The following is a 16,460-nucleotide window of genomic DNA, read 5'->3' on the forward strand; positions in this document are numbered from 1 at the left end:
TACTAGGCAACTCTGTCTAGTGAGAGAGCGATCAGCTGACACGTTCTTACGGAAAAAATCAAAATTGTTTTGATTTCTACGTTCCGGGCTACGTACGTACGGGCGTTGCACGTCGGTGAGTTTTCGTTTACATTGCACACTCATAAGATAGGTCGTGTCAGCTGACACGTTTTTTCTACGTACGTTCGTGGGTAACTGCCGCATAAGCGTGGTTACTGACAAATTCACAGGCCATAAATATATTAATGATGAATAAACTAAATAACAGCCGGCACACAGTGGCACACCGCACATTATTTTACTATGGAGTGTGACCCTATTATTACAGGTTAGTATCAGAATGATCAACAGTAGACCTCTTCACAATGTGTCGAATTGATGCAACCTTCCACCGTTTAAAGAAGCAAGACGTAGTGATTAAACGATTTATGATTTGAGTTAAGTCTCCAATGATGTATGATGGAACCAACTTTATAAACTTTAATGGGATCCCGTCTACATCATTACCACTTTGTTTAAGATATACTCCTTAACACATCCACCACCAATACAGTTTAAAATGCGAATAAATTACCACAGTAACATGCATTATCACGAGGGACAAACATAGGGTGATGAGCACCGGTAAAAGGGCGGCTAGCGAAGCTTGATTAAGCAGGTCAGGATCTAGAGTTCAGGCTTTATCATTCTCACTGTGAAAAACACGTAAACATTTGAGGTTACGCCATAAAACACTAGGATGCATGGAAGCGTCAAACTTTGCAACGTACAGCTTTCGCACCTCGCTTCTGGTAACGAAAGTCACTTCGGCAATTTAGAATAAAGCTCAATTAGCCTGGCTAGGGAGTATTTCCCACTTAAGCGCTTTAATTGCTGTCAACACTCTATTAGTGAACCTGGTGACACCGAGGTTTTACTCCTACTCTGACGAATTGGGATATGCTTATCAATAATACTTAACACATTTTTAATAAAGAACTCGAGTTCATCGTTGCAACTCGAGTAAAAACAACAATTAGCACATTCCACAGACCTAACGGCCACCGTGGTGTGATGGTAGCGTGCTCCGCCTATAACACCGTATGCCCTGGGTTCGCACCCCGGGCAAAGCAACATCAAAATTTTAGAAATAAGGTTTTTCAATTAGAAGAAATTTTTTCTAAGCGGGGTCGCCCCTCGGCAGTGTTTGGCAAGCGCTCCGGGTGTATTTCTGCCATGAAAAGCTCTCAGTGAAAACTCGTCTGCCTTGCAGATGCCGTTCGGAGTCGGCATAAAACATGTAGGTCCCGTCCGGCCAATTTGTAGGGAAAATCAAGAGGAGCACGACGCAAATTGGAAGAGAAGCTCGGCCTTAGATCTCTTCGGAGGTTATCGCGCCTTACATTTTTTTTTTTTTTTTAACATCAATTAATTGTGTCAATGTTGCGAAAGTCCCTAAATGAGAACGTTCTTTCTCAATCATATTTTCGACACATCCTTACCATATTGATGTATGAAACTCTATATATACATCTCTTGATTCCTTAATACCGTTTCTGTTTAAGTGACTTAAACAATGAGCATTTCTCTTTCGTTTGTTTCATTAGCCTTTGAGTGCGCTTGTAATTCTCAACTGGTTAGTGAAATATTCTAAAGACATAGTTTAAAATGTATATCCCAAAGCGGGGTTTTCCAAAGCAAAATAAGGTGGCTCAACCCGCAGCCAATACCTTAGAGCCCCCACTGCTCGCCTCCAATGAACACATACATAACAGGTACATAGCGGCCTCTCTCTAAAATAACACACAGTCCACTTAAATAACTAATAATGTAATTATAACAAAAAAAAACTATTCGCCCGTCGAATCACCAAAGCTTAGACAGTTTCAAACCAGAGTTACATGGACAAAATTATCATTTTTTGTGTTCTGATATCTCTGGCTTTACAAAACTGTAGTTAACTTCAGGATAATCTTCATAGCGAAACACCCCATTTTGCTGTTTTTTAATGCAAAGCCAAATCAAGTTTTTAGGTTAACCTTTCCAAAGCAAGACCCCTGAACCGCAACTTTTTGTTAGGAGATTTGGAAAAACTTGTATACACATATGTAGATATATATGTACATAAAAACGGAATAAAACATTCAATAAAATTGAAATAGAAACCAGAAGTTTTTTATTGTATTTATTCTAAAACTTATTTTGGTTTTTCTCTTGTATAAATTTCCAATTGCTTTGCTGATAATAAAACCAAATTCGCTGCCTACTATAAAATACATTTCTGGTCGTACATCCTGTGAGCCCAAGCAACCATTCTTTTAAGCTTGCAAATGGCTCTACTTACATACATACGTAAATGTACGAAATGCTCGTGAGCAGGTGTGTGTGCAAATATACCCAACAAAATATTGAAATTTGTAAGGATTTCGGTTGTTTGCAACAACTCTGAAGGAAACGGTTAATTGCTATAATGTTGAGATTTAAGCCAAGTTTTACCATCGCCCAGCCAAGGGGTGACCCCGATTAGATACATTTTTTTAAAGAATATTATACATCTTTTAAACTATAGTACCTTTTCTGTCGGTTACAGCCAAAGCGATTTGCGGAATCCCAGCCCCGGTTTTTTGTAACGAAACAAAATTAAAAAAATCGTGCCAGACTGACACAATCTGCGTTCATTCACAAAGGCCTTAACCAACAAATTTTGAATTTTACAGGAGTGGCAAAAAACATTTTATTTTTATATTCACTATATGCAGATATGGCTTTTTAAAAGTGTCATATCTCCGTTGTCATTGGCTCTAATAAATTAAAATTTTTGCGGGAGTGTATTATAACATGTCATACCAGAATTTGAGAAAAATGCAGTTTCGAAAAATGTGTTGGCAAGGGACTTTGTGAATTAAGTTACATACCGTTAACTAAAGTTATTTCTACTTATTGGGTACAAATGTGTGTGTATGTATTTTAGTTTTCGACATAATTTCCCGGTTATTCGTCATGCGAATTCGAAACCTGCAGGCAGAGCAACGAACACATTGCAGTTGTACAGAAAAGGCTATTCAAGCTCCGTCGTAGAGAGCTTTAATCAAAGAGCTAGGGCTTATCACTAGTTGCCCTGGAAGGCGCAGACTATTCAAAGGGCAAATCTAGTCCAGGCCATTTTAAAATCAAAAAAAATCGAGCTTTATTTTTTGGTAGTGATGCCTAATTTCTAGATATATAAACAATTAGCTGCCGAAGTATTCCTTAAGTAAACTCGCTTACGCCAAGTTTTGTTGGGTACTTCTTTATGTATGAGCTTCAGGGCGAAGCTTCTTCCAGCTGGGTATCCAAGTGAAAAAGTATTTCAACGAAAGAATAACATTTTCGCAATCGCTGCCAATTTCGCAATATTGCAAATGCGGCTATTCATACCAGCAACAACAAAACAGTAGTAATAACAGCAGCAATAATAGCTAACCGATGAATAGAGAAGAACCACAAGAAGCAACAGCCAGCTATAATAACTGAGGCCACAGCTATACCTACGTACGTACTACGTGTTCCATCCGGCATTCAAATAAGCCTAAACTTGGCCATTCAGCATATTTTTGGTTTTGCTAGTTTTTATTCCTCTTTTTTCCGCCTTCTTTAATGGTAATACATCAAAATGTAAGAGTTTTTATTTGTTAAGAATAAAATATTGGCAATGTTGTGAATTCATATTATCTACAAATATAAAGTCATATGTACTTTCAGTGTGCCACCAAAGTTGTCGTACAGCACAGTGTTAACAACACCTTGGGAACTTTTTAAAAGTATAAATAAAGAACTTTTAATCAATTATTCCTTCAAGCGTTGTAACTAAAAGTATTTCCCCTTCATTGTTAATTAAATACTCTAAAAATCCTATCATTTTATCTACTTTGGCCAGATTTTTCAGTGCAAGTTTTAAACTCCAGTTCAAGTTGATCATCCTACCACTTCAGCTGCTTAAACTAAAACGAGCAGCAAAATTTTATGTTATCGCATAAATTGGAGAGGTTAAACTCTAGTCAACTTTACCTGTAGTTTAAATCGCACTGAAAAACCGGGCCTTACATTGACGACATTTTGAAAAAAGAAACAGATAAATAAAACAAACTAGCTCAAGATATTTTATTGCTCTCATGTAAGAAGTATGGCTTTAGGCTCAAACTAGATTATACATGTTCACCGACAAAAATTTGTTCTGGTTTTATTCTCCACTCCAACGAAGAGTTTAGAACTAACCCCCTTTTCAAACAGATTCCACATCTTCTGTATCAATATGTGTAGCGGTTTTTTTAGCAAATGTTGAGCTTATAATGCCTATTAAGTCTTTGTATTACGACCCATATATTTAAGCTCGTTATCCATTCGAAGGTTGAAATTAAAAAACCGAAAAGCTTTAGGCCACTTCGCCCCAAATTTCAGCTCGGCATTTCAACAGAAATAATAATTAATTCGTCAATTATTTTCATGCTACGGGTACCTGCGGCTCCAGAGCGACACTGTGCCAAAATATAACGACATATATGGGATTTTTACTGTTGGGCTCACTTGTTTGGGTTTCACCGCACTTTAAGTCATCCGACGAACCAAAAATTATGACATTTCCCAAGATTACTAACAACGTTTTCTTTAACATAAGAGGCAACTTAGGTTCCTTTTTATGCTTCACTAAGTTAACTTAAAACCTTTTACGTAGCTCTTAAGACTGAAACATGACATCGTTAATGGATTTTGGTATAGATATAGGATAAAACAACTTTGGTTTGTATTTTTTGATCTCTTAACGACAGTGAAGTCAGTGCTGTACGAATACTTATGTGGAATAGAATTATTGATTATTTTCCTTTAAATCTAACTTCAACCAGAATTAAAGAATTTTACATAACAAAGTTCTGCAATTGTAGTTTTAACAAGTAAGGAAGGCTAAGTTCGGGTGTAACCGAACATTACATACTCAGTTGGGAGCTATGGAGACAAAATAAGGAAAATCACCATGTAGGAAAATGAACCTAGGGTAACCCTGGAATGTGGTTGTATGGCATGTGTATCAAATGGAAGGTATTAAAGAGTATTTTAAGAGAGAGTAGGCCATAGTTCTATGGATGGACGCCATTTAGGGATATCGCCATAAAGGTGGACCAGGGCTGACTCTAGAATGTTTGTACGATATGGGTATCAAACGAAAGGTGTTACTGAGCATTTTAAGAGGGAGTGGGCATTAGGTTTATAGGTGGACGACTTTTCGAGATATCGCCATTAGGGTGGGCCAGGGGTGACTCTAGAATGTTTTTGTACGATATGGGTATCAAATGAAAGGTGGTAATGAGTATTTTAAAAGGGAGTAATCCTTAGTTCTATAGGTGGACGCCTTTTCGAGATATCGCCATAAAGGTGGACCAAGGGTGACTCTAGAATGTTTGTACGATATGGGTATCAAACGAAAGGTGTTACTGAGCATTTTAAGAGGGAGTGGGCATTAGGTCTATAGGTGGACGTCTTTTCGAGATATCGCCATTAGGGTGGGCCAGGGTGACTCTAGAATGTGCTTGTACGATATGGGTATCAAATGAAAGGTGGTAATGAGTATTTTAAAAGGGAGTAATCCTTAGTTCTATAGGTGGACGCCTTTTCGAGATATCGCCATAAAGGTGGACCAAGGGTGACTCTAGAATGTTTGTACGATATGGGTATCAAACGAAAGGTGTTACTGAGCATTTTAAGAGGGAGTGGGCATTAGGTCTATAGGTGGACGTCTTTTCGAGATATCGCCATTAGGGTGGGCCAGGGTGACTCTAGAATGTGTTTGTACGATATGGGTATCAAATGAAAGGTGGTAATGAGTATTTTAAAAGGGAGTAATCCTTAGTTCTATAGGTGGACGCCTTTTCGAGATATCGCCATAAAGGTGGACCAAGGGTGACTCTAGAATGTTTGTACGATATGGGTATCAAACGAAAGGTGTTACTGAGCATTTTAAGAGGGAGTGGGCATTAGGTCTATAGGTGGACGCCTTTTCGAGATATCGCCATTAGGGTGGGCCAGGGGTGACTCTAGAATGTTTTTGTACGATATGGGTATCAAATGAAAGGTGGTAATGAGTATTTTAAAAGGGAGTAATCCTTAGTTCTATAGGTGGACGCCTTTTCGATATATCGCCATAAAGGTGGACCAAGGGTGACTCTAGAATGTTTGTACGATATGGGTATCAAACGAAAGGTGTTACTGAGCATTTTAAGAGGGAGTGGGCATTAGGTCTATAGGTGGACGCCTTTTCGAGATATCGCCATTAGGGTGGGCCAGGGGTGACTCTAGAATGTTTGTACGATATGGGTATCAAACGAAAGGTGTTACTGAGCATTTTAAGAGGGAGTGGGCATTAGGTCTATAGGTGGACGCCTTTTCGAGATATCGCCATTAGGGTGGGCAAGGGATGACTCTAGAATGTTTGTACGATATGGGTATCAAACGAAAGGTGTTACTGAGCATTTTAAGAGGGAGTGGACATTAGGTATATAGGTGGACGCCTTTTCGAGATATCGCCATTAGGGTGGGCCAGGGGTGACTCTAGAATGTTTGTACGATATGGGTATCAAACGAAAGGTGTTACTGAGCATTTTAAGAGGGAGTGGGCATTAGGTCTATAGGTGGACGCCTTTTCGAGATATCGCCATTAGGGTGGGCCAGGGTGACCCTAGAATGTGTGTGTACGATATGGATATCAAATTAAAAGTATTAATGAGGGTTTTAAAAGCGAGTGGCCCTTAGATGTATATGTGAAGGCTTTCTCGCGATATCGACCAAAATGTGGACCAGGTGATCCAGAAAATCATCTGTCGCGTACTGCTAATTTATTTATATATGCAATACCACTAACAGTATTCCTGCCAAGATTCCAAGGGCTTTTGATTTCGCCTTGTAGAACTTTTTCATTTTCTTCTACTTAATATGGTAGGTGTCACACCCATTTTACAAAGTTTTTTCCAAAGTTAATTTTGCGTCAATAAACCAATCCAGTTACCATGTTTCATCCCTTTTTTCGTAGTTGGTATAGAATTATGGCATTTTTTTCATTTTTCGTAACTTTCGATATCGATAAAGTGGGCGTGGTTATGGTCGGATTTCGGCCATTTTTTATACCAAGATAAAGTGAGTCCAGATAAGTACGTGGGCTAAGTTTAGTAAAGATATATCGGGTTTTGCTCAAGTTATTGTGTTAACGGCCGAGCGGAAGGACAAACGGTGGACTGTGTATAAAAACTGGGCGTGGCTTCCACCGATTTCGCCCATTTTCACAGAGAACAGTTACCGTTACAGAATCTATGCTCCTACCAAATTTGAGAAGGATTGGTAAATTTTTGTTCGACTTATGGCATTAAAAGTATTCTAGACAAACTAAATGAAAATGGGCGGAGCCACGCCCATTTTGAAATTTTCTTTTATTTTTGTATTTTGTTGCATCATATCATTACTGGAGTTGAATTTTGACTTAATTTACTTATATACAGTAAAGATATTAAATTTTTTATTAAAATTTGAATTTAAAAAAATTTTTTTTTAAAAAGTGGGCGTGTTCTTCATCCAATTTTGCTAATTTTTATTTAGCACATATATAGTAATAGTAGTAACGTTCCTGCCAAATTTCATCATGATATCTTCAACGACTGCCAAATTACAGCTTGCAAAACTTTTAAATTACCTTCTTGTAAAAGTGGGCGGTGCCACGCCCATTGTCCAAAATCTTACTAATTTTCTATTCTGCGTCATAACGTCAACTTATTTACCAAGTTTCATCGCTTTAACCGCCTTTGGCAATGAATTATCGCATTTTTTCGGTTTTTCGAAATTTTCGATATCGAAAAAGTGGGCGTGGTTATAGTCCGATATCGTTCATTTTAAATAGCGATCTGAGATGAGTGCTCAGGAACCTACATACCAAATTTCATCAAGATATCTCAAAATTTACTCAAGTTATCGTGTTAACGGACGGACGGACGGACGGACGGACATGGCTCAATCACATTTTTTTTCGATCCTGATTATTTTGATATATGGAAGTCTATATCTATCTCGATTCCTTTATATATGTACAACCAACCGTTATCCAATCAAACTTAATATACTCTGTGAGCTCTGCTCAACTGAGTATAAAAAAATCTATAGCTAGTGTTTTTCTTTGTGATCAAAGTTTGAACAGAAAATTTAGGTTTAGTGATACATACATACAACCTGAATTAAAAATTATTTTCTAAACATTTTCATTTCAACTTTCATGCTTCCAACTTCAGTGATTGAAGACAAAGCTTTTTTCGCGTGAATCGAGTACTTTTCCACTATTTCACATTGAAACTTAAATTATCTTCATTTACCACAATTAATTTTTAATATCAAATTAAATTTTAAAAAATGTGTTTTTTCGATCTCGTATAAAATTTAGTTGACATTAAATAAGCGGGTTTCGTAAGGTCGTCGATGATATATGCATCGTGGTTCTAATGAATTAGAACTTATTTTCCCAAAACTAGAATAGTCGATTTATTGTCAAATCAACGAATTAAATATTGGTTTGTCGGTGCGTATGAGTAACCTTTCGCCATACACCCTGTAGGAAAAATTTCAAAACTGGTGTCCTAGTGCAATACCTCTTGCTCTTTTACAGGATTTCAGCTGGCAAATTTAACATGGCGATGTCCTAGGTGATGGAAATGGTCCAGGCTGCAATAACTTTTTTATACATCCAATTTAGATAATAATTTCCACTCTCAAATTTGTTGGTTTATGGCACGCTTTCGATAGCTCCGAGCTAGTGTAAAACTGTACAGTTTAGTTATAGTTCTTTTCTTGGTACTACTTTGTTGGTTCCAAACCGGCCCAAAACTCTCTGTGTTGCTTCTAGTACGATATACTCCTCTTTTTCGATAGTTCCTCCGAAACAGGGCGAAAGTCAGTGGGGAAATGTATGAAAAGAAGGCACACTCATAGTCGAAGCTAGAACGTTTTTATAAATGGAGAAAATCTAGACTCTATCGAACTGGTACTTATCTGGCACTTTGGGTTTAGTTTCGAACATTTGCAAAAAAATTGTTTAAAAAACTTAAATAAAATAAGCACCAACCGTAGTAGTTTCCTTAGCAGCTGTTTTCTTATTTCTGCAATTGAATAGCTAGAAAAATTCAGAGTTTTCGTTTCTGGAAATAGACTAAGCCCATACCTGCAAATTTCGTGTAATAAAAGCAATGCATAGAGATCAGTGGTTTTCGAACATTTTGAAGAGGCAACCCAAAATGGCTTCCAAGAAATCTGGCAACATACCATGACTACAAACCTTTCGACTTTGATCATATTCTTCCTATTGAAAATCCAACATAAGTTACTAAAATCTGCAATGCTTCATTCGTTTTGGAATGGAGGTAGGCTACTTGCTACTCATAGCAATAGTCCCAGGTTTAAACCATGCGCTAGTATCATTAAGAGAAGCCATCACCAGCTACAGAAACCTGATGGTTTATTTTTGTAACCCTTACTAATAAAAATAACAATTTAGCGGGAAAACTTAGACTGTGATTTTCTTCATATTTGTGACATGCTATTTTTAATATTTCCTTACAAATTGCCGGTCGCAAATGATTTTTTAAGATGATTTTTGTAGCTGGAATGCCCTCGGATTGTTTGCCAAACAAAGGACTATGGACAATGCGGTCCGGTTTTTCAGTGCGAGTATAAACACCAGTCAAAGTTGACTAGAGTTTAACCCTACCACTTCGGTTGCTTAAGCTGAGATGAACACCAAAATTTTATGTTATCGAACAAAGCGAGATTAAACTTTAGTCAACCTTAACCAAAGGATCGTGACCCACACTTTGAAAGCCGTTGCTTTAGATATTCAGTGCATCAATTTTTCTAAATAGAAACTTATTTTTTACATTTAAATTCGTGGTAGTTAAGACAAGTGTGACAACTTCTGCATAGACTTCAAAATTACAAATAGAATGGATCACCTGGTTTTTAATTGACTATCGCTGTCTCATTCTGTATCTTTTCTTTCACCCGATCTAAAACGAACGAAACAAGTTCAAAATTAAGAACATTCGTTGATAAAAGTTTGTTAAGTACGTTTTTTCTTAACTCGTGACCGATGGGCTTGTTTTAAGAACAGTTCTTCCAAGCACACCGTTCGTATTTTATGATCAGTTTGGTATCGATCTGTGAACCTTCTGTGGTCATTTCAAGCACTACTTGATTTAGGATTTTTCGTGCTCACGCTTCGAGAACGATTTGTGGTCGATTTAACAGTTTTCGGTCTCTCAATTCAAGAACAGTTTGTGCTTGGTGGGAGAGGGAAGGTACCATTTATTTATATTTATTCTTATTAATAAATATTTTTTTTTGTCATTAATAAAAATATTAATATGCATTTTTCATATATTTCTCTTATTGAGAAATTCTTCTTATTTGATGATGCAATCTGAATATATGTTTAAAACATTTCATTACAAGTTTGAGAATTACCTGTGCATATGTGAATAGAACTGAACGATAAATTAGAGTTAAAAAAATAGAATATAAAAAAATTGTTTTAAAAAATTTCAGAGTTCGACGGTGATCGAACTCGCGACACACTATCGCAACCGCAACAACATAGCCGCTCGGCCACTAGAACTGCTCAATAGCTTGTGCCAAATGTTGTATTTAACATTGTAGTGCACACGAATTATACCGCTTCTTTTTTCTTGAATTTAATTTAAGAAAATTTTTTTTTGACTTAACGGAGATTCGGTGAAATTGATCGAATTATGGTTAATTCGACCGAGTTATTTGCCAAACGAACAAATTAGTTTAGTCATTTCAACAGAAGAGAAATTGTCGCCCTTAAGTTAACAAAATTCTGGAAAATTTACAGATTCCTGGTCAATCTAACTGACTTTTCTGTTAGCACAACTGATCTCACTGGTCATTTCAACAGAGATCAACAGTCAATACATGAGCAAATTTCAAAGAGAATTTTACGCTCACTGCGCTCCCTACTTTGTACTTAGGACGACGATGCCACTTGTTTAAAAAAAATACCAAAATAAGAAAACCACCAAATCGAAAAACACACAAAATGAGAAAACAACAAAAAACTAGTTTTCAGTTATCAATACAAAACGAAAAACCCTTTTTTGAGTTTACTGTGCCACAAATTATGAGATATCGGCACACCTATTTATCGGGTACAATTTTGCAACTTCTCCTCCAAGCGAAATGCAAAATTGCGCCCTCTTGTTGCAAAAGTTTTATTTGAACGAACAGGATTTTTCCAAAGTTAGTAACATTTTCTTCAAGTTTTTACGAATTTTCACTCACGCGAACGATATATAATATAATAAGATAATAAAAAAACATCCTTTTTTATTGTTGATGTTTCCGACAACATAAAAGTTTGAGTTGTTTTGGAATCGTTTCAACTTAAAGTTTTACGAAAATTTAACTTGCCGAATTACATGTAAAGTTACTCAAGTGGTGAATTACCTTCTAGCGATTTGATTCTTTACTTTTCTATAACTTACAAGTTCTTTTTTTAAAATGGTACGTCAAATATTTATACTACAAATTTTGTTCGAAACAATCAAGTGTGGCAACTACATGCGAGAGAAGAAATTGAGAATGGGCTGAGCTGCAACTGAAAGAATTGAGAATCAGTTTTGTAACTACTATTTTCATTTCTATTTGCAAAGCGAGGTTCAAAACTATAAATTATAAAACATAAAATTTGGTGAAAGTGCGTTTAATAAATCAAAATAATAAAATGTATAATGTTTAATGTGTGCCAGCATATTTGATGTAAGCCCGATTGACGTTCGGTTAGTAAGTGCCACCGTGGTGTGATGGTAGCGTGCTCCGCCTGCCACACCGTATGCCCTGGGTTCGCACCCGGGGCAAAGCAACATCAAAATTTTAGAAATAAGGTTTTTCAATTAGAAGAAAATTTTTCTAAGCGGGGTCGCGCCTCGGCAGTGTTTGGCAAGCGCTCCGAGTGTATTTCTGCCATGAAAAGCTCCCAGTGAAAACTCATCTGCCTTGCAGATGCCGTTCGGAGTCGGTATAAAACATGTAGGTCCCGTCCGGCCAATTTGTAGGGGAAATCAAGAGCAGCACGACGCAAATTGGAAGAGAAGCTCGGCCTTAGATCTCTACGGAGGTTATCGCGCCTTACATTTATTTATTTATTTATATATATGGAAACATAGGTACTTTCGTACAAAGCTGTCGCAACAACTTTTTTTGTTCATTTGACTACTAAGACGGTCAATTACGAATCAACGATTTGTGAGCAGTTCATTAACATCTTGTTGTGATGGATAAAAATTAACAGAAATTTCGGTTGAATTTACCCGTATTTCGGTTGATTTTACCAGTCTTTTTCTTTCAGTGTAGCCATATTGAACATCCTGCCAGGCAGTTGACGGATAAGATATCAAACTTGTTTTATCCACACTGGTTAAATTTTTATTTTTTATTTTTTTTTTCAAAACTAATTACTTAGGTATGTATTTCAATTTTTGTGGTTATTTCAATAAGCCTTGATAACTACGTTTTCACCAAATATAGTTTTAGCTTTTTTCAAAATTTAAGATATTTTTGAAATTTCACCTGAGTTGTAACTACATAATCCGGTCATTTTTTGCTGTCCCGTACAAACGCATGCTTGGTTTGGATTTTTCACAAAAATATTTCAAAAGCAGGTTACTATTTTTATTTAGACATGTATATACTACACAACATTAATTCACTAAATACTTTTTCTTATAAAGTTTAAAAAGTTGTTTTTAATTATTTGTCCCATACCAACCGTGGAATGCTCTGTATATGTATGTAAGTGCTTTGTGTTGTAACAGCAGCAATCAGCAAGACAGAAGTGGCAACTCCCGAAATGTTTTTATTGAAAATTCGAAGCAATTCTTGTGAGCAAACAACATGAAAAGTAGCAAATATGTGAATATAAGAGATTGAAAGTGTGTACGCATGTATGTGTGAACTACGGTGTGGCAAACAAATCGTCCTTCTAGTCTTTCCATCCACAGAAGATTTGACAAGCACCAACATCAATCACAAATATGTAGCAAAAAGAACAGTTAGAGAGATTTTGCTGAAAACAGCAAAGTACAAATCAAATAAAGCAAATTGAATATGTGCAAGAACTCAAATGACTATATAAGCGGAAGGGGCAACAGTTGATAAATCCAAAATTAGGAAATGTCAAGACGAAGAAGAAGAAGAATGTAGGGAAGACGAATTTTTGCTGCTACGATTGTAATGTCAACAGAAAACACAAATTGCCAAATGTCCTTCATCAGATTTTCAATGGTTTAGCGAAGTGGCAATAGAAGTTGTAATACACAGAAAGACACATAAGCGGCTAAAATTTAGAGCCTAAATTTTAGATTATTCATCGGTTTCAAACTTTTTTGTTTATTATAACCAGCTGTACTTGTAAACAGGGTATTATAATATTGATTGGCTAACGGTTGGTTGTTCAGGCATAAAGGAATCTAGATAGATATAGACTACCATATATCAAATTCATCAGTATCGAAAAAAGTTTGATTAAGCCATGTCCGTCCGTTAACACGAAAGCTTGAACGAATATTGAGATATCTTCACCAAATTCGGTATACGGGGTTATCTGGATAAAGAAAAGATTTGTATTGAAAATGACCGAAATCGGACAATGGCCATGCCCATTTTTTCGATATCGAAAATTTGGAAAAATGGAAATAATTGGATAATTCAAAAACTATGATCGCTAAGCTAATGAAATATGCTAGATGGATTGGTTTTATGACGCAAAAAATTTATTTCAAAACATTTTGGAGTATGAGTTTGACACCATTGACATTTAGAAAAGGAGAATTTTATTCCGTTGAAATTTGGCAGAGACATTATCTTTGCCAAATTATATAGACTGCGTGAAGATAATTAAAATCGGTTAAAGACTGCGCCTACTTTTCCTAAAGGTCTAACCTCACCAAAGTTTGCAATAACTCTATGGTATTTACCTACATTTGACTGATATTCTACCTCAGTAGTGGTATGGTTGAGCTAAGAACAAAATTTAAACAAATTTTGAAAATGGGCGTGACCCGCCCCTTTTTTGTTACTCTTTACAAAATACTTTTAATGTCATAAATCGAAAAATATCTCCTAATCTGCACGAAATTTGGAAACAACAGCGTTTCAAGTGCGTAGCTGGGTATGTAGTGTTCGTTTTCACCCGAACTTAGACTTTCTTACTTGTTTCATTTATTTTTAATTCATATCCAAATAAAATGCGCCTGTGCATTAATGAGAGCTACCATTTATACCAGAGGGCATCGCCCTACGGTTGGAGTCGAATCGATTTTTGACTCGTGTAGCGATGTTTCCAAATAGCTTCGCTTTAATGCTGGCGGATTACCAATTGGATCTTTGAACATTAAATGTGCATCAAAATCTGCTCATACTCCTCAGCACCCCACCGCTGCCCTAAAATAAGATATTTGCGCCACACTCGATGTTAGTCACAACATAACCCGAGATTGTGGCATCCGTCCCTCTAACGTGTCCGGAAAAAAGGCCTTGTTAGCCGGAGGCGCTGCATTTTATTGAACTGCCATATAAGGATGATTTTCCTCTCTGAACCCTGCGCCTTTGAAGCATGGATATACGAGTACATCGCATTGTTTTATTATTTAAATAAGCAAACATTATTCAGTTTTTAAATTAACGTGCATTGTTTTGACAGCTTTTAGTCTAAATTGTAGCAGTACAATAGAATATAATTTAGGTACCTGAAACTTAGGCGAACTGGCACCCAGCCTAATATTGCATTTTCACTGCCCTCAAATGCGCATTTTCAAATGAGACATTGGAAAGCGTTAACATTGGCCTTATTCGCATTACGCTTAACCTTCATTTCAATACTCAACTGCGAGAACACCAATCCATCGCAGGAAAATGCACTGAAGTAACTGATTAAACAATAGTACGATAAAAAAATATTAAAAATACAAAGTATTTCTGGTATAACCATCAGGTTTCTTTTAGTAAGTCAAAAGCGCGTGTATAAGGAAACGCGTTGCATTTTGAATTTTTCACCCAAAATCGCGCATTTGGTGTAGAGTTAATGTGATATAAGATAAAACTAAAAATTTAAAATAATTTTTGTTGTTATATCGGCCTACTGATTTGTAAGATCGCGGGTTCGAATCGAGTTCAAGGCCTAACAATAATTATATTATAATTATTATTGTTATGATACATTTTTTCTTAACTGAATATAAATTGAATTAATAATAATGATAAAATAATTATTGTTAGGGCTTGAGCTCGATTCGAACCCGCAATTTCAAAAATCTAAAAAAAAAAATATTTTTTTTAAAGTGCTGCAAATCACAGGCTCTTCTGCAGTCTGCACATGATGTTTTTTTTTCACGGAAACTGGTATAATCCACATTGTAAGCCAAATTCGGTTTGGTCATGTACTTATGTGGTACAAAAAAGTTACAGATTTAGGATCAAACTTTTAACTGTGTACATACATATGTATGTACATATACGCACATATGGATGTACATTTTCCCAACTTTATGTGAGCGTGTGTATTTGGAAAATGAAAATTCTGATAAAAGAATTATATCTTGTTTAAGTTGGATTATCTCTCTATATATTTTAACCGTACATACATCGGCTAGCATTCGCATCAATCGAACGATTTAACTTGGAAAGCGATGGAGCGAAAGCGACAAAGTGCCTACTGCTACAGGAAGTGAACTGCAACCATCCAGCCAGCAGCTTCACTTACAAAAATAAAATTAAGCTATATTTGTAGACTTTCTACTATACGGTAAGTCCTTTGATATTGTTGTTCTAATGCCGACTGCAATTGACTGTTGATTTCAGTTTTTTTATGGCAATTGTTGACCTCTGAAATTTGCTATTGTCGATGATTTTTATTTTATTTCATTTTTATTTGCTTGTACGCCTTTTGCTTTGTTTGACATCCCAATTGAGATGAGCGTTGAATTTTTGAAAAGTTTATACTACATACATACTTAATAATATTTCTATGTAAGCGGTACTTATTGAGTTTCTATTAAATTAAAGGGGTTTCTGGTAAGTGAGACAATTTCAATAGAGGAGAATGGCAGAAACCTACAAAAGGGCTGAAAATTACTCAAAATATCGACGGGCTTCGGTTTCAGTGGTGCCCCATGTACATACCTTTCATATAATCCATATTGAGACGTAAACATATATGTGACGACTTCAGTTCAAAAGTTTACGTTAAGTCTTACTGAAAATAAAATTTTTTCTTCTATTAAGCTTTGGTGTCCGAAATGTTTCTTCGATCTTCGGATCGATTTAGCGACTTCATCATAAAACACTTTGTTCGGCTCATAGCAGAAAAATATGTCTATACCTTACTTCGGTATATGTTGGGTAACAAT

At 36.2% G+C, this 16,460-nt stretch overlaps 1 protein-coding gene across 6 annotated transcripts in view; it reads right to left on the minus strand.

Annotated features, from left to right (window-relative positions):
- The window catches only part of drl (derailed), a 380,401-nt gene that overhangs the window by 51,474 nt on the left and 312,467 nt on the right, over positions 1-16,460 (minus strand). Inside the window, exon 1 of one of the 6 annotated variants that reach the window (XM_067765858.1) lies at positions 3,515-3,598. The exons of the other annotated variants lie outside the window; for them this stretch is intronic. Coding sequence (XP_067621959.1) covers positions 3,515-3,530 — 16 coding nt within the window. The 5' untranslated portion in view covers positions 3,531-3,598. Of the gene's footprint in view, positions 1-3,514; positions 3,599-16,460 lie in introns of those variants that run through there. 6 annotated transcript variants of the gene reach the window in all.

This window comes from Eurosta solidaginis, chromosome 2 (genome assembly GCF_040869045.1).
Source record: "Eurosta solidaginis isolate ZX-2024a chromosome 2, ASM4086904v1, whole genome shotgun sequence".
Classification (NCBI taxonomy): domain Eukaryota; kingdom Metazoa; phylum Arthropoda; class Insecta; order Diptera; family Tephritidae; genus Eurosta; species Eurosta solidaginis.